Raw genomic sequence first — 17,101 nt, forward strand, 5'->3', positions numbered from 1 at the left:
ATATGCACTGCAGGCGGAGTGTTTTTAGCAGCGTACATAGTGTAGTTCTAAGTTGAACAGCAATCAATCCTGTGTATGTATGTGAAAACTCTGGTGTTTCTTATTGAGGAGGCAAGATGCGTAGACGAGGCTGTGAGGCTGGAAACATGCAAGGCCGAACCTGGTGACAGAATAAACGCAACCCTCTGCGTGTCGTCGTACAGTATTGTAGGTTCATCTAGTCTTGATCAAGTGTGCAGGTACCCCCAGTTGTATGTACTTGAGCTCAGCCTTCTTGTACCCGCAGCAAATGTTGGGCACCCAGTATCGCCGGCTGATTGACTACTTCGATATTTCGGAAGGAGAACTCGGCGACATGCAAGGCCTCTTTGAATGCGTCCACAAAGACTGGACTCTGCATCAAGCCGCCGGCCAGCACTAGGCTGGATGTTGACAGGTCAATTTGTCCAGACCGTATGAGGGGATCAAGCAGCCTGACGAGACTGTTCACGGCCTTCTGGACAATATTCTTTGCTTGTACATCCACTGCACTTGCATCGATCACAAGTCGTGCAACCTGCGCAATCTGTTTCTTCTTCTCCATCTCCGAAGCGGACGACAACACGGAGCTCAGCAGGTCCAAGGTCGGCTGGGTAGGATCATTGAGGCAGAAGGAGTCGAAGATTCGTTGAACGAGGGCAGTTGGGGCGAACGGCTTGTCGTCGTCCAGGCTGCGGTGGAGGCTGCGATTGTTGAACTCGTCAACTGCGGACAGTGCCAGGCGGACAGCCTGTCGCCCAATGTCAAAGCCCGAGCCATCATCACCAAGCAGATGGCCCCATCCTCCCGACCTTCCACTCCGGACGAACCCATTCCCTTGACGTTGAAAAGCCATTGCGATCGACCCTGTTCCTGCAACGAGCACAATTGCAGAGCTGGCCTCGCTCTTCTCTGCTGCCGAGACAGCAAGCAACTCGATGTCGTTCGTAACCCTCAACGTGGCACCCAGGCTCCGCTTGAAGAGCTTTGCCGTCATGTCGTCTACGGTGATTGCAACCTCCTTCCGATCATGGCCGGCGAGGGCGATCCAGATGGACGAGAAAAGGCCAGGAGTCCACGGCCCAGCCCTGACCGAGGAGTGCGAATCGCATGCTCTTTGTATAGCTAACGATATCGACTGAATTGCAGATTCGACACCAACGTCTGTTACATTGCAACCTGGTCCTTCGCCGTACCCTATCTGACCATCTGCAGAGGTCACAACTGCGGCGCATTTACTCCCACCGCCATCAACGCAAAGAACATACTCTGGAGCTCGAGAGTCTGCGGTTGGCTGACTCTTCGTACACTCATGAGGAGGCTTCTTCAAGACATTGGCTAGGACACCACCGGCATCTTCCAAGCGCCACTTCGCTTCCTCTACAGAGGTTCCCAAGCCTATTGTTGCAATGGCGAGCTTGACACTGCCCTGGCAGCGGGCGAGAACAGCATCGAGATCGGCATCCGAGTCGGGACATTGAGTGCCACCGATGGCCCGCAATATGTTTCGAGATCGTTGTTGCAGTTTGAAGTTGGTTGCTCTGAGATCAACCATCTGGAGGTAGTCAGCAGATTGTCACACAAGTACCACTAACAGTCGGGCTTTGACTTCATACCATATTCCCGTAAGTCTTCCCGGTCTTGATCATCGTTCCCGTACTGAGCATATTCAGGACCAGCTTCGTTGCCGTACCGGCTTTCATTCTCGTGCTTCCTGTAATGACTTCAGGCCCGACAACGGCATCAATCATGAAGTCTACATCTCCACTGGTACTCATGGCGGAAGGCCGTGCGCAGGCCACGCCAATAGTTGCACAACCGAGACTCTTAGCATAAGAGAGGCAGCTCAATACATAAGGAGTACGACCAGACGCTGCGATACCGATCAATGAGTCAACTGCGCCATTCAATTGGAGAGCTTTCAGATCTTGGACTGCGGCAGCAAGATCATCTTCTGCACCTTCTTGTGCATGTCGAAGAGCCGCATCTCCACCAGCGATGATGCCGACAAACTGGCCCTCTGGAGCAGAATAAGTGGGTGGAATCTCGGAAGCGTCCAAAACACCCAGCCTACATACATCCAAATCACAGTCAGATACGGAATCTCCTCGTCGTGGGTAGCGCTACCATTGCCCTTACCTTCCGCTGGTCCCAGCGCCAACATATACCACTCTGCCACCAGACCGGACTCTAGCAGCTAAGCAATCAATGGCGGCCGCGATGACAGGGATGCATTTCGATACAGCCTCCGAAACAGTGGCGTCTTCTGCATTGATGATTTGACAGAGATCCAGGGTCGGGACCTGATCAATATCGAGACTCTTTGCATTTCTTTGCTCGGTTTGCAACGCAAACAAGTTCTCGGGTGTCGCCATGGGCATTTTTCTATCCCTTTTTCACCTCATGCTTCGGTTCACTCAGGTCGATCGCTGCTGTTAGCACCTTGAGAAAGATGTGCTGATAGAAGCCACGCCCTGTCTGGAAGATTACAACCATCAGCTGAAGACATCTTCTCTTTCTTTCCAATCTTCCAAAATCCTACCATATTCGTTCGGCCTTGGAAGATCCACTTGCACCTGGTGTGATTTCAATCTCATTTAATAATGAATTGCTACAGACAGTCATCTCCAATGTAACTTCAAGGTCGATAGCGCAACATGAAGAGCCTGCGGAGAACGACGACGCTGCATAAAGGGCTCCAGCCTTCTTACCTACACCAACCCAAGGAGCCGGGTACATTTCCCGCACAAACGGCCAAAACGCCTTGAAAGGCTTAAGTGGAGATCAGCGGCCACGCGACCCCCAAAGGAATTGCGCCTCCGCTGACTGTTGATCTCACCCCCAAGGAGGCAAAAGACCTCCACCAGTCAAGCCTTTCGCATCGACAAAAGCTTTATCAAAGGCTAATCCAGAGTCGGGGAAATGTGGAGAGCGAGTAGTCAATGTAACGGTATCCTTCGCGACGAGAGATATCTGGGTGGTAACCGACGATGTCGCTAATCTACCAAGGATGAAGTATGCTGCTCCTTATATGGGCGTTGCCCATCGAGCAGCGCGTCTGTGCACTTCCCCCAACAGATCGATTTGTGACTACGGGCCTTCATCATGGTCAACCAAGAGGAGACACAGGCGCCGCAGCCGGTTGAACTGCACCAAGACAACGTCGAGCGTGCGGATGGATCCCGCTTCTCGTCCGTCAAGTCTTTCTATGCGCATCCATGGACTCAGATCATGCTTATCAGTCTGATATGCTTCTGTTGCCCTGGGGTGAGTTCTTACAAGCTACTGAGTCGATTTTGGAACAAACATGCTGACCTTACCAACAGATGTACAATGCGCTTGGTGGTCTGGGAGGTTCTGGACAGGTTGATCCGACAGGTATTTAGAACAGACAGTTGATCTCAAAAGAGTTGCTCAACATTGACCAACCAATACAGTGGCTGCCAACGCTACCGTCGCGCTCCTTTCCGCAACCGCTGGTACAGCCTTGTTCATCGTTGGTCCTCTCTTCTCGTACACAGGGCCTCGCATTTGCTTCTTGCTGGGTGGCTGGACCTATGCCCTGTACAGCGGCAGCTTGCTCAATTTCAACCGTGAGGATCATGTGGGATTGTGAAGGTGCTTTGCTAACAGTAGGCAGATCATGACAACGGTGCGTTCGTTATTGCGTCGGGCGCTATCCTGGGTGTTGGAGCCTCGATGCTTTGGGTGGTCCAGGGTGCTATTGTGAGCTTCCCTCTTTCCTTTGAGATGCATCCCCTATCGACAGGGCCGTTACCATGATGGCTGCCTCTTTCTCAGCACAAGCGTACAAGCTAACAGAGATTGGCAGATGACCACTTATGTTGCAGAGTCTCAGAAAGGCCGTGCCATTGCCGTCTTCTGGATCGTCTTTAATCTCGGGGGCGGAGTGGGCAGCCTCGCATCCTTTGGTCTCAACTTCCACTCCAAATCTGGCACCGTTTCGGACTCGACCTATATCGCCCTGATGGTCATCATGCTCTTCGGCTGGGTGTTGGGCTTGTTTATTTGTTCACCCAGGCGGATCCGTCTGGCACAGCTCCACGCTGCTGTTGAAGGCGAGAAGCACTCGTGGAAGGCCACCATCGAGATCGCGGTGCGCACCATGGCCAGCTGGCGCGTCTTTTGCATGCTGCCGCTGTTCTTCTGCGCCAACGTCTTTTACTCGTACCAGCAGAACCAGGTCAATGGCATGACCTTCAACATTCGAACTCGCTCTCTCAATGGAGCCTTGTACTGGATTGCACAGATGATTGGTGGTCTCCTGATAGGTGTGCTGCTCGACCTTCCGTTCCTCTCCCGACCCATGAGAGCCCGCGTCGGGTGGGTGGTGCTCTTTGTCACCGGCATGTCTATCTGGGGTGGAGGATATGCGTTTCAGAAATGGCAAGACCGACGCCTCGCGGCCGGCTTCAAGCAGGACATTGACTACACCCAGGGCTCCCTGTCGACTGGCCCGATATTTCTGTACATCTTCTATGGGGCGTATGACGCGCTGTGGCAAGGGTTTTGTTACTGGCTCATTGGCACTGAGTCGAACTCGACCTCACGGGCTGCCATTCTTGTTGGCGCCTACAAGACCTTCCAGGCAACGGGCGGGGCCATGGCTTGGAGGATCAATGCGTTGCACAAGAGTCCGATGACGCAGCTGGGGATGAACTGGGGTTTGTCGATGGGGTCGTTGGTAGTTGTGCTGCCAACAGTCTGGACCGTCACGACCATGACTATTGAGAAACCTATACGGGACCAGGAGCTAGAGTTGAAGATCCAAGAAGTTGAAGCCGGGGTGGACAAATAGTGAGACTTTTTCAGCAGTATCCCCTTCTAGAACGGGGAGTAGCTAGTCACAAGGGGAAGAAGTCTTCCCTTCCTCCTCCACCGCTATATCCCTCGCTACGAAAAAAAGAAGTGGTTATCACTTCTTCGAAATGACAAAAAGTTCAGTTCCACGACTGGTCTATCGTGTAACCTTTCCCGTAGGCTTCATCGTGGGTGTTGCGGCTCCTATCCTCTCCCCGGTGGAGAGGGTTCATCGAGCAATCTTACAACAGCCACTCTGCCCCGTCTCATGGCACCACCGCTGGCACCAGTCATTGACAGTATTTGATCGACATGAGCGAGACCCCCCTCTTTTGCCTACCTTTTTTACCCACATTCTCCCACGTGCTCCCCCCGATCTCCTCCAGAGAGGAGGAGGGCGAGGTTTGCAAGGTGAGAGAATGTATATGGGTAAAGCCGACAGCAAACTCATGTCTAGGGAAAGGCCCCACCAACCAGACCGTGATACACTGAACCCAGAACAAATAGTCCCCTTTCCCCCTTTCGGGTCCCCATGGTTTTGAACCATGGAAACCCGAAAGGGCTGGGGGGTGCGTTATTCGAAGCGTAGAGTGAGGGGTCTCATTACTGCTGCAAGGGACTTCTTCCGACTTGGACTAATTGTTGGGAGATTTTGGCGATTTTAATCATTTATATTCGTGATTTTCCTGCCTGGAAAAAGTGGAGCCGGTGGTAGGTGAAGTCTGGGAGTTCACATGGTCGTCGAGGTGTATCCTTGGCGAGACTGTGAGTGAGTGACTGTCGTGAAGTTCACCTCGAGGATGGGCTGATACCGGCCCAGGTGGACAGGATTACACCCTCATATCTTTGATGCTCTGCGGTGACAAAGTCTACTTGATGGCAATACTTTCAAGACTGCCACAATACGAGTATATGACGAGAACTTTCCTCCTCTCCCCCAAACATTACATTGTCGCGATGGAGCCTCATCTGGAAACACTCACAAGGCTGCAGCCTCGTCAGCGCCCCCTGATATTTCTCGAAAGAGGCAAGTTTTCCGGGCCGGCATCACTTGGAGAAACATTTTGTGATTTCCCCGAATCAAGTGATGCTTGAACTGCTCTGCTCATAGCTCTCTAGCATTTCCTGTGCAATTGTTCTTACACGAAAGAAGTCTTATCAACAGATACTCGTCCGTTCTGTATACCTCGCTTGTCCTTACAGCCTCACCTAACACCTTTCACACCGAAAATGCCGTCCTCGTGTAAAGATATCCGTACGTCCTTGTCCCGCCACCACTGTACATTCTGCTGCAGTCCACCTCGCCGAACAAATTTCCTTTCTGAGCACTGCTGCTCTTCTCCTTTCCCAGCGAAATGTATGAATCTGTGGCTAACCCCTCTTCTCCCTGGTCGACAGGTGATGCGCTGGCCCAATGCCTCCAGAACAGCGACTGCATCCTCGTCCAGCGACACACCCCCCTCCAATGCCTCTCCCACCCGCTGCTCGAGACCCTCCCGGAGCAGTGCCAACAGCTCAAGATCGGGTTCCGCGAATGCCGGCGCGGACTGGTGGACATGAGAAAACGATTCCGAGGCAACGCGCCCATTTCCACCAGCCTGGAACTCGAGGGTGGCGACGGGAGTGGGAGGAAGGTCGAGGGCGCCCCGGGTGGGGGCCTCAAGAGCCAGCTGTACGCTGGACGGCCGGCTTTCGATGTCCGCGAGCAGATGGGCAAGGGCCAGAAAGGGGAGGTCGAGGGACTGGGGTTTGACGAGAGCAAGACGAGAGGACTGTAAGGAAATCCGACACCGGACGACTCGCACTGCTGTCTTCCCATCGAAAGCACCTGCGGACATGTCAGCGATGTCGCAGACGTGCTTGCAGGGGGGATCACCGTGCCCTTAAGGGGCGAGATGCACTCCCACTCTCCGCCAGACACCCGGGGCAGAGCCTTGCTGTTGGTGCGACGCCAGAACCCTTGCTGCGGAAGCGATCAGTGGCCAGGCCGGGCCGTGAACAAGAGTCTCGATCAACCAAAGCCGACCAAGAGAGCCGCGCTGTATTATTTCTCGCGAGCAAATCGTACCGCTTCACGTTCTCCAACTGACCTCGACTTGAACAGCAACAAGGACTCGGCTCGACTGCTCAGCTGCAATCCATCTGAGGGCTGCTAGGCAAAGACAGAGCGGTCAACTAGACTCCAAGGCGCGGCCAGCACGCGGCCAGCGAACAAGAGACGTGGCGGCGCATACTCTCCACTCTCTGCGTGAAAACTACTGGGATCTCCTCCCACCAGTGCAGCATCGCCCTCTATGGAAAGTGCTGAACCACATCGCGAATCACGCGGCAATAGCACGTATAGCTTGCCGTCAAAATCACCACTGGCGCCAGAAGAGGAGGGCAAGCTGTAAATATCGGACCTCCTGTCAGACAGAGCATGTACAATAAATATGGGTGACACAAGTCACAGAACAAAAGCATTGAACCAAGAGAGACCATTTCTGAATCAACCGCCATTGTTCGTTCGTAAGCTTTTCTTTTTTAATCTAGAAAGTCGCCCCTTATATGCCCCTTGCCAATCCGTCGATGAAGCCCATAGAATACATGACATTCTTTTTTTCCCCCAGACCGTGGAGACGTACCATAAACCAGGACCGCTAACGGGCCTCCGGCACAGGGTCATCCTCGTCTTGTTCACCTCGGAGTGCTGCTTACACTGAGCTTCCTCCGCCGCTCGGCTTCCTCCTTTGGCGGCTCGCAGTACAGCCACACCATGACAAAGGCGACGAAACCCAGGACGACGCTCCACAGGCCCCCGATCCACGGCCACGCGCCGCTGATGGCCCAGCTTCGAGGCCACTCGTCGTGGGCAAAGTGTCTGACGGTGACCTGTCTCTTCTCCTCGATGTAGGTCAGGAAGGGCCGCTTGTAGTTGACCTTGAACGCGAAGATGCCGTGTTGGTCGGGGGTTGTAAATGTCGTGCTAAACACTGTGCTGTTGGGTGTGGTTGATGACGGCTGGAGCGGAATCCGGTGGAAGGGCGAGAGCATGGTGAATTCGAGTTGCAGGGCATCGTTGGCGGGGACGGTGAAGGGGACGTAGTGTGTTCGGTCGTATTGGCCGATTTCAATGGAGAATTTCTAGAGAAATCTCAGTCAGTGGAAGGACAGCCGGACGGATTCGTCACAAAAGACACCTACCACGTCATTCTTGATCCGATAGATATCCGGGTCGTATTCGCTGATTTGCGTTGTATTCTCACCAGCCGTGGTAGATCGCCTGACCTCGTAGTGTTGGATATGGAAGACCTTGAGAACGCCGACCTCCTGGAAGGTCCACTCGGTCAATTGCTTTGCAAATTCCTGGTTTACCGTCTTCACACTCTTTCCGTTCGGTGATTTTACCGACGCATCAAACCACTTGTCTTGGAGCATTTCCAGGGAGCCGAGAACCGTGAACCTTGCAGAGTTGCGGGCTTGCATTGCGGACACGAGTGCCAACTGCGAGCCTGTTGCGAACGACTCTTCCACGCTCTCAGCCTCGTCTTTCGGATTATATGCATATGCAGTGGCGGGAGCTTTCAAGATGGGCGCCAATAGAGGACTGGTGTTCCCCAGTGTCTGCCCAACTGCTTTAGGCACAGCTAGGGTGCCATCACCACCAAAGAAGTTGACGACATCAGGTCTCAATTGCCCCGGGCGTTCTACCAGTAGAACATCGTGCTTTTCGGCCGCGGAAACCGTGTCGTAGTTGAAATGATCGACCACCACCGAGGATTTATCGGGCGACAAGGAAATATCAAACTCGAGTAGGAGGGAGGAGATGGCGGAAGGCGTGCCCGCATCGGAGGACAGACCAAGCAAGACGTTTCCACCAGCATTGACATAGTCGAGCAGTATCTTGGGAGTCAGGGCTGGCCCGTAGCCTGTTCATTCTCAGTATAAGGCGAAGCAAACCGGAGCTGCGGGCTGTGCTCGTTACCTTTCGACTTTGGAGGTGTGAGAAGTAAATGGTCATAAGCGAGTTGACCATGTCTGAAGAGTGAGAGATCCTCGCTCCTGGGAGACTGGAAAGACAGTTTATAGTCACGCCCTGGTTAATGAGATGAAATAAGTCACCAACTCCTGCCAGTCGAGGGGTTGAGGGAACATACCTTCTAAATCAGCCCAGAACTGCGAGTAGAGTCCCTTTTGCGATTCATCTTCGAGAACGACCAGGACTCTGTCTCCCACAGCGCTTTTGGCCAGCACGGCGCTCAGCAGCGGCAGGAGGAGAAGGCAGGCTGAAGAAAAGAGCCGCATCTTGAGAGAAGACAAGACGGACTGACCGGGTTCCCGTGCTTAAGCAGGGACATTCATTGAGAGGTGAGTACCGTAGCTGCGCACACTCCCCCAATGGGCTTTGCGTGCTGCGGAGACGTGGTCAATTAATCTTCTCCTCAGCCTTGTCTCAGCCTCGTCAAATGCTCCGCAGTAGATGCCAAGGCTGCGTTCGGGACTTCATCTAAGCTTCAACTCTCGCATGTCCCTCGCTCAGACAACTGCCAATTGAGCCCGACGCAGGGCAAAACGACGAGACCATATCGGCAACTGCTATCCTTCGCGAGTCGCCTCCATCTTGAACCCGAATCGAGCTTGCAGAGCTAGACAAACCAATCTTGACAGCTCGACTCCTCCGAATCAACGAAAGCTTGCATCCTGTACACCCTGGTCACCAAGTTGGTCCAACCCGATATAACCTCTCTCCTCCTTTGAGCACTCAAGGTCCTCATACATCCTCTCATAAGGCAACAATGTCCGGCATACCTCAACGCTTCTGGGGCCAACCCATTCGGTATCTGCGGTGGGCAGCCCATGAAAAGCCAGCAATATTCTGGAGCTGCGTGATCGGTGGCCTGGGACCTGCGACATTTGTCTTCATCCCGCCGCTGAGGAGATACTTTGGTGATCAGGATCCGCCGAGAATTCCACTGACTTATCCCGGTAAGCATACCGTCCATGAGATCTTCGTTCGCTGGGTATCAACTTTGATGTTTGGGACCTGGCCTGGGTTCCGTGCTCGGAAGAAGAGGGGGAGCAAAGAATCACACGATGGAGGAAATATCTGCCAGCTCTGGTTCGAGCGGCTCGTGATATTGGGTGATTCGCTGGTTGTCAGACTTGGATATTTAAAAACACAAACGCACCACGCGGAACAGCACTGAGAGAACGAGATTTGCTGACATATTTCTCTCTCTAGTACCGAGCGGACCAAGAAAGATACCGACTGGCTTCGACGACCCGGAATGAGAGAACCAGCCTACGGAGACATCGGGCGCTCAACACCCATCGCGCTGAACATGCGAACAGCAGAGAAAGCGATGATAGTTCAAGCATTGTACATAGCCGGCAACACTGCACCAGTCAATTATGACCACACAACAGAACGTCTACCAAGTTGACGCCTCGTTCAATCCTGTATAGTGGTGTCCTAGCTGGGCCTTGTGGCGTCTACTTCATATGTTCTTATGCGCAAAGACAAAATCCCGGGACATGATCCTACCTCAACCCTTCTTTGTTCATTCTGGGTGTTGTTGTGCACGAGGTACAAAGTCCCAGGTCGTGATTCAGACTCACTCCATCTACGTCTATTCTATATGGCCTTGTGCGCGACGCGGAAATCCTGTATTGCGATCCAGGTATACCCTGTCCACGTCCATACTATATGTCCTTGCACGTCAAGTATAGAATCAGACGTCGCGATTTAGATGCACCCCAGCCGCGTCTATACTATTTTCACTTTGCGCGCGAAGCATGGAATCTATATCGTTATTGAGGTATATCCTGTCCACGTCAGGGTCTGTATAGGTTTTGAACGTGAAGTGTGTAGATGTCCCATTGTGCGCGAAATAGAGACTCCATGTCGCCTGACACCTGTCGCGTCTAGCTATCACACTATGGTGTATCTACTTCATGTCCGGGTTGCCGCCGCGATTTCCAAAAAAAGTTCACAAGGCTGACGCGTGCATATCGCACCAAAGTTGATCACTCCTCCATCAAGTCAGGCGCAGCTTCTCTCACGAACATCTCATCTGAAGACTCTTTGTCCAAGTCGGAGTCGTTGGCGCTGTCGTAATCGGCAAGGCTAGCAAGCTTCTTTGGTGTTGCACGAGTGCGAGCGTGATTGTCGTTGCGGCTCGTGCGTTTAGTACCGCTGTTGGCGTTAGCCCACATCTGCATCATCTTCTGTCCTTCTATGTCGTGGTCCAGCTTGTCTTCCACATCGTCGTCGACACCATGGTGCAAATGGTCTTCCATATCGTCTTCCATGTCGTCGTACATGCTTTGCAATGCATCGGTTGATTTCGCGGTCGAATCTCGGGTGTACCATGGCATATCCCCCTTTTCGATCGTTGCACATGTCAACCAGTAGATTTCATGCTGGTCTCTCTTCAAGTGGGTGCGTTCGACCATGAGATCCTCGACGAATCGCTTGATGTCTTCCTTGAGGACACCCATGTTCGCCTCGAGCACGTGACACGCCTTGATACTCATCGGGAAATATTTATGGAACTCCTGGAAGTCCATGTGGTTGAGATAGGCTGGACCACCTTCGTGGAGTGAGGTGTAGAAGTTCAGGCCTCCGTCAGGTGCGCGTCGGGTGCGATCGTCAGAGATGTTTTGAGAGAACCACTGTCGGAAAAAGCAAACTGCCATCCACATGTAGATGTCGCTGGAGTATGAGGGTCGACCAGGTTTGTCGGCTGCAGTACGGCGCATAAACTCCGGGTAGTGACCTAGCATGCGCAGCTCAATGGCCTCTTTGACGAGAGCAAGTTCAGTTGCCTTGCGATCCAAGATGACACGGATATCTTCACTGATACGATTCTTCTCCTCTTCGGTGATGGATCCCCACTGGCCGATCAAATGGATAGCTGCTTCGCTGTAGATAGTAGGGGATTGAACGCGGCGACCAAGCTCAAGCCAGGCGTGTGGGTTACCCAAGATAGAAGTCCAAAGGACAGTGTCTTGACGCATCAACGCGAGGTCCACCACGTCGCGGACGTGTTCAAGTGAGCTCACAGATTCCGCACACTGAATGAGAGCAACGACACAGGAGAGCAGATTGGCCAAGCTGCTGTCATCGAAGACAGGGTCACGGTTGTAGAAGATGCCAAAGAGCCAATCCCATGCACGGTTGGAGTTGTCGGTCGCCTTTCCATTTTCGAAGTCTGGCATCAGAAGATTCATGCTGGGGCCTACAACCCGCCCAGACTCGTTGATCTCCTGTGGTCCACTTCATCAGCCTCTGGTCTCTGGGGACATTTTCAATTTGAAGGGGACTTGTTTACCACACGGACGAATCCGCCAAACTCATTGTCCGCAACAGCCCGCTTGAATTCGAAACGGTACGCGGCCGCATTCTCGCGGCGAGCCTGTGCATTAAGGCGAGGTCCCGGCTTGGAGGCAATCTGCTCGGCGAAAAGAGAGGAATGAGTGGCGACAACTTGAGAGTGGAGCTTGTAGACTTGAGTTGGTGAGATGACGATGAGGACATCCCCATCCACAAACTTGGGAAAATCTGATTTAGCTGGAGATGTCATCTTGACAGCGGCAAGGGAACTGTCAGCGGTATCGCAAGGAGTGGTCGAGATGGTGGAAGAGGTGTACACCCTTTCAGGTAATGAAGGAGAGGAAGAGGGAGGAAGTCGCTAGATAGAGGAATGAAGGTGAAATGGAAGAAATTAGAAGAAGCAGAGAGTTCTTCACAAGGATTGCCTCCCACGGGTGAATTGCATCCAGTAGTGACATGAGATTCTGGCGAGGCAACACCGTCATGTGGTACGAGTGACAACTTTTCGATCAAGTGCACGCTGAGCATGTGAAATGAACGTGGCGTTCTCACAACGACCTCACCTGTGGCGTCTGCAACGATGAAATAGCAGCTACCACTGACCTCAACCCACGTTTCTTCGACGACGAGACCGAGTCTAGCAAAGGGGTATCCCATCGACGTACCCCGACATCCCATTCTCTCCTCAAACCTCAGCCACAGAACGGTGGATAGACCTGGACACGATGAGCAAGAGAGATACAGTGAAGATGAAAACAACGGGCGCCATGCATCCAGGATCTCGATGAAGGCGGGAAAAACAGCTACACGGATGGAAGACGACGTCAAAGACAAACAGGGTGCATGAGATGGATGCGGGCTGGGTAACCTCCAGGAACAGTTCACTCCTTGCAGTGTGGTCTGCTTTCAAGAGTTGGTCCCAGGAATATCCTCCCAGGAGCAAGAGCGGGTTCAGGATACAAGTATATGGTGGCCGATTCAATCAAAGGGGCGAGCGTCGAGGTGTCAGAACGGACTGAGCCCGCAGAACCGAGGGTCAAGTCATTGTTTGAAACCACCAGGAATATCCGGGGGCGATGATGAGATAGGGCCATCCAGGTCAACAAGAATCACGTCAGGAAGCAACAATACAAGTCATCCGGAGCAAAGCCTCAGTGAAACGCCAGTGGTATAAGGTGTCGTTGCTATTAGTTGTTGTTCATCAGTCTCGATAGATCAAACAAAAACACCTTTCAAGATCCAAATATTCATCTCCAACACGCCTGTCCAAGGCCCGGTGCCACCATTTCCTGAATCGTAAGACCGGGTGTTTTGCCATGACGGTTATCAATCTTTGGGAGAAAATCCATTTCCTGTAATTTTTCAATACGCCTCCAGAATCCATGGGGAAGGAAGGTGGACAGAAAAGCCCGACTCCAGTAAAGTGATGCGCTGATTGGTATCGCTCTGTAATCATAGACCGCGCAAACTGTGTTGCCCCTGAAACCTCCCAAGAGTTCGTGGCCTCATAAGCGCCGATGTAACAATCCGGTTGTATTCCCACGGCACAAGTCGTCATGTCAATCTGGGCATAACAAGAACAGTGCAATTGCAATCCAGGTGGCCTGGCTTGATCCAAGGCCTGCGGTATGGCCAGGCAAGAATGTAGGGGCTTTTGAAATCTGAATCCCGGCTTTTGGGGAGCTCCTGCTTGGGCATAACATTATCCAGGGACGTATGCTGTATGCAAAGGTCACAAGCAAGATGACGGTCATCTTCTGGTGGTACGTGTCTCTGGGTAGCCGGGGGGATACGGACCACCCATTAGGTCCCTCCCTCGCCCATCATAAGATGCGGATATCGACTGGGTGACAGACGGTGCTGTCCTTGCTGGGTATCCGGCCGGGGGATAGCCAGCTGATGGTGCGGCTCGGCTAATGGCTGATGTTGGTGGCGTCGTATTGCCGCCATGCAAAGTCCTTGGTTCTCTTTCTACTCCGTAGTATGCCGGTTGGCCCGGAGGGTATCCTGACGGTTGAGAAGAAATGGCATATTGAGTATATCCAGGTTCCGGAGGATAGCCAGTAGTGACTGGGATGCGGCCAGTGGCCACTGGGCGAGGAGGTTCCAGGTCACGCTCACGTTCACGCTCACGCTCACGGGGTTCACGATGCCTGAGGGGCGCACGATAATCATCCTCGTCAAGGTCCATGTCTCCAGGTTGTGGGAAGCGCCTGCGGTCTTGGGTCCTTTCTTGCGAATCTGCCAAGTCGGCATAGGAACCTGCCCGAGCCTTAGACTCGATTGCTGGAGGTGTCGTACGGCCCATACCTCGGGTTTCACCCTGTCGTCGCCTTCGATCTTTTTCGCGTAGCCATCTCTCAGATTCATCGCGGAGGCTCTGCTCCATCGCCTAGCCGTGGTGCGGTCAGTACGGGATTCTCTTGTCAGGGAGGGCACAAAGGGTAACCCGGAGTCCGTACCGTCGTAAGTGCGCGATATGCTCTAACCCAGTAGCCCGAACGTCCCTAACGAAGCTTGTTAGCAAACACACTTACCATGGAACGACCTGTTTTTGAGGTAGCATACTCGATTATCGACGCCGGGACGACATGTGGCATCCTGGCCAAGGAATTTGCAAATTTCGTGTTGGATCACTTCTCGTTCGATCCCTTCTCCTGGGCACCAGAACTCGGAGAGTTGAAGTTGTGGCCTTGAGGGTTCATCCCTCATGGTTGCGTCCATTGGTATACGACGACTGGGAGGGACAGGATCAAGGTAATCACGGTCTTCACGGGGATATCTGCTCTGGGGCACTTGGCGGTACATCGTCGATATTCCAGTGGCGGGATCTGTATACATTCTTTCGGGTGGCTCGACACTACGGCTGTCCACGGTTCGTTCCGACCGGATGGGATCGATGCTCCTAGCAGTGTTGGCCCTTGTTGGGTCTCTTGCGATATCCATGCGCTCCATCCTGGGGTCCGGGCGGGCTTCCATACGGCGGTCAATACCAATGTCCATGACATCAGACATTGGAGTGTCTCTTTCTCTTCGTTCGGGGTGGTGGTCGTCTATTATCCTTCTTTCTCGGGCAGTAGGTTCAACACGCTCGCGGGGGTCACGCTCACGGTCTCGTTCTCTTCGACGAGGCTCGCCACCGCGGTAGTCTCGATCATCATAACGAGAGGACATGTTGGCGGCCGCGAATATAAATGGCCTCCGGGTGCGCAAGAGCGAAATCCCTGTTCCGTTGGGCAGCAACAAAGGCGGGATCAGACAAATGGGAAGGAAAGTGGCCAGGAGAACTGTTTTGAGGATAAGCGACGGGATTGCGTTGGTCAGGTTCCTTTGTGGGCTAAGACAACTCCTGGGTAATCAAAATCCACCGGGATAGACAAAGTCCAAGGAGTCCGTAGAGATTGAGATCCAATGGATGGGTATGGCCTGGGAGGGAAAGGAGTGGGCGATGTGATTAATCGGACGGAGGAAATGGTGACGATAGAAAGGGACGGGATTTTGCTGGTTGACTGAGGTTTGAGAAAAGGGAAAGATAGAAGAGAAGGGGAGATGGGGGTGGGCGAGTTGTGTGCGCAGGCAGAACTGACACCAAGCGGCTTTTGGGCAGATGCCAGAAGGGCAGGATGTTGCACGGGCACGACGGGTAAGTGGCTCAAGCGAGGGACGGTCACCCAATCGTGGCGCGGGGCCGGCCCTTGTACAGCCGCCCAATCCAAATAAGCAGCTTGGGGGGTACCCAAGTTACAGGTGTCCTTACTCGTAGACATGCCTCCTGCATCACCTAGGGAGGTACCTACGGGGTGTCCAGTAGCTATCTAGGCATGTAGGTTGGTGGTCGGGTAACGACAGCAGCCAGCTGATCCACGGCCCAGAGTGTACAAGGATGAAGACAAAATGCCTCCGACACTCGTCGTCTCTTCCCTCATCTAGTCTGCGCGTACTGCTGCATCATAATCCAGATGGCAAAAGAGGAAAAAGCGAGCATCGAGTCAGCCCGACATCTGGCCAGGTCCTGAAACGCGAGACGCAGTTGAAGTGGGATGATGATCATGATCATACTTCTAGTACTACATTCCGTCGATCAACAGGCACCAACTGCCAGTCTAGCAGAGAAGAGAAGGTGGCATTCTAGCCACCAAATAGAAATCTTCGAATGAACGAGATATTTTCAATTCGCAGGCAAAACAACAGACAAAAACGCGTAGCCGACGGCTTATCAAAAGGACCTTGCAAGTCAGCAGTACATGGCCCGTACCTTTGGTATACCCCAACTTACAGTACTTTCTCAGAAGGTGCGCAGGCAGACCTTTTGCGTTCCATCGGCTTCCAGAACGAGATAGGGGACAAAGAAGAGATCTACTGAAGTTTCCTCGATGTCGTCTCATTCATCCTCGCCACTCCATCTTCTCTGACTCCCTTTGATGAGAGCATTAGCGACTTCCCAGGCTCATCGAATCAATCCAGTGTCCTTCGCTCGTTGGATTATCCACCTTTTGTAACCCTGCCATGGACCCCCGTGGTGGACATGGACAAGCGAGGCCCGCGCGTGGGAGGCTTGCAGATGCCTTGGAGCTTACCGGTCTGTCGATTCCTTAGACGGGATTTTATCAGTGCAGATGACCCGAAAAAGCTCAGCCTAGTGACACCGGTGAGCTCAGACAACCCCCAAACATGCCAGCTGGGACTCGATATCCAACCAATGGTCTCCCGTTGGGCAGCAAGACAGACGGCGTCGCGTCTCCGTGCATGTCTGACCAGCCAAGAAAGGCCGCAATGAGCCTGCATGAGCCTGCAATTGGCCACCGCACATCTATCACGGGTTGGGCATCTACCGAGTCTTTTGCGCTGTTGCATGTGTGACATGTCACATTTTCTCCGAATTGCACAAAGCTTATTGACCATGAGGTGAGGAGACCAAGTGTCTCGATGCCCGACGTGCTCACCGTC

The 17,101-nt window shown here is 53.1% G+C and overlaps 7 protein-coding genes across 7 annotated transcripts; 3 read left to right on the forward strand and 4 right to left on the reverse strand.

Annotated features, from left to right (window-relative positions):
* Positions 1-265: 265 nt before the first annotated feature.
* Positions 266-2,399, reverse strand: AYO21_10130 (hypothetical protein; the record flags this gene model as incomplete). The annotated part of the gene is made up of 3 exons (XM_022660053.1): positions 266-1,573; positions 1,635-2,088; positions 2,158-2,399. The coding sequence occupies 3 exons, from the start codon at positions 2,397-2,399 to the stop codon at positions 266-268; spliced, it is 2,004 nt and encodes a 667-aa protein (XP_022507611.1).
* A 724-nt stretch (positions 2,400-3,123) lies between these two features.
* AYO21_10131 (hypothetical protein) lies at positions 3,124-4,837 on the forward strand (the record flags this gene model as incomplete). Its single annotated transcript, XM_022660054.1, has 5 exons — positions 3,124-3,285; positions 3,345-3,396; positions 3,456-3,611; positions 3,659-3,744; positions 3,851-4,837. 5 exons carry the CDS (start codon positions 3,124-3,126, stop codon positions 4,835-4,837), a joined length of 1,443 nt encoding a protein of 480 aa, XP_022507612.1.
* A 1,357-nt stretch (positions 4,838-6,194) lies between these two features.
* AYO21_10132 (hypothetical protein) lies at positions 6,195-6,617 on the forward strand (the record flags this gene model as incomplete). The annotated part of the gene is made up of 1 exon (XM_022660055.1): positions 6,195-6,617. The coding sequence occupies one exon, from the start codon at positions 6,195-6,197 to the stop codon at positions 6,615-6,617; it is 423 nt and encodes a 140-aa protein (XP_022507613.1).
* Positions 6,618-7,515: 898 nt separating this feature from the next.
* On the reverse strand, positions 7,516-9,123 carry AYO21_10133 (hypothetical protein; the record flags this gene model as incomplete). The annotated part of the gene is made up of 4 exons (XM_022660056.1): positions 7,516-7,962; positions 8,023-8,747; positions 8,804-8,888; positions 8,941-9,123. The coding sequence occupies 4 exons, from the start codon at positions 9,121-9,123 to the stop codon at positions 7,516-7,518; spliced, it is 1,440 nt and encodes a 479-aa protein (XP_022507614.1).
* A 491-nt stretch (positions 9,124-9,614) lies between these two features.
* Positions 9,615-10,025, forward strand: AYO21_10134 (hypothetical protein; the record flags this gene model as incomplete). Its single annotated transcript, XM_022660057.1, has 1 exon — positions 9,615-10,025. One exon carries the CDS (start codon positions 9,615-9,617, stop codon positions 10,023-10,025), a length of 411 nt encoding a protein of 136 aa, XP_022507615.1.
* Positions 10,026-10,845: 820 nt separating this feature from the next.
* On the reverse strand, positions 10,846-12,404 carry AYO21_10135 (hypothetical protein; the record flags this gene model as incomplete). Its single annotated transcript, XM_022660058.1, has 2 exons — positions 10,846-12,087; positions 12,153-12,404. The coding sequence occupies 2 exons, from the start codon at positions 12,402-12,404 to the stop codon at positions 10,846-10,848; spliced, it is 1,494 nt and encodes a 497-aa protein (XP_022507616.1).
* A 1,500-nt stretch (positions 12,405-13,904) lies between these two features.
* AYO21_10136 (hypothetical protein) lies at positions 13,905-15,328 on the reverse strand (the record flags this gene model as incomplete). The annotated part of the gene is made up of 3 exons (XM_022660059.1): positions 13,905-14,546; positions 14,617-14,661; positions 14,723-15,328. 3 exons carry the CDS (start codon positions 15,326-15,328, stop codon positions 13,905-13,907), a joined length of 1,293 nt encoding a protein of 430 aa, XP_022507617.1.
* Between the last annotated feature and the right edge of the window lie 1,773 nt (positions 15,329-17,101).

Source organism: Fonsecaea monophora, assembly GCF_001642475.1.
Source record: "Fonsecaea monophora strain CBS 269.37 chromosome Unknown Scaff111, whole genome shotgun sequence".
NCBI classification, from domain to species: Eukaryota; Fungi; Ascomycota; class Eurotiomycetes; order Chaetothyriales; family Herpotrichiellaceae; genus Fonsecaea; species Fonsecaea monophora.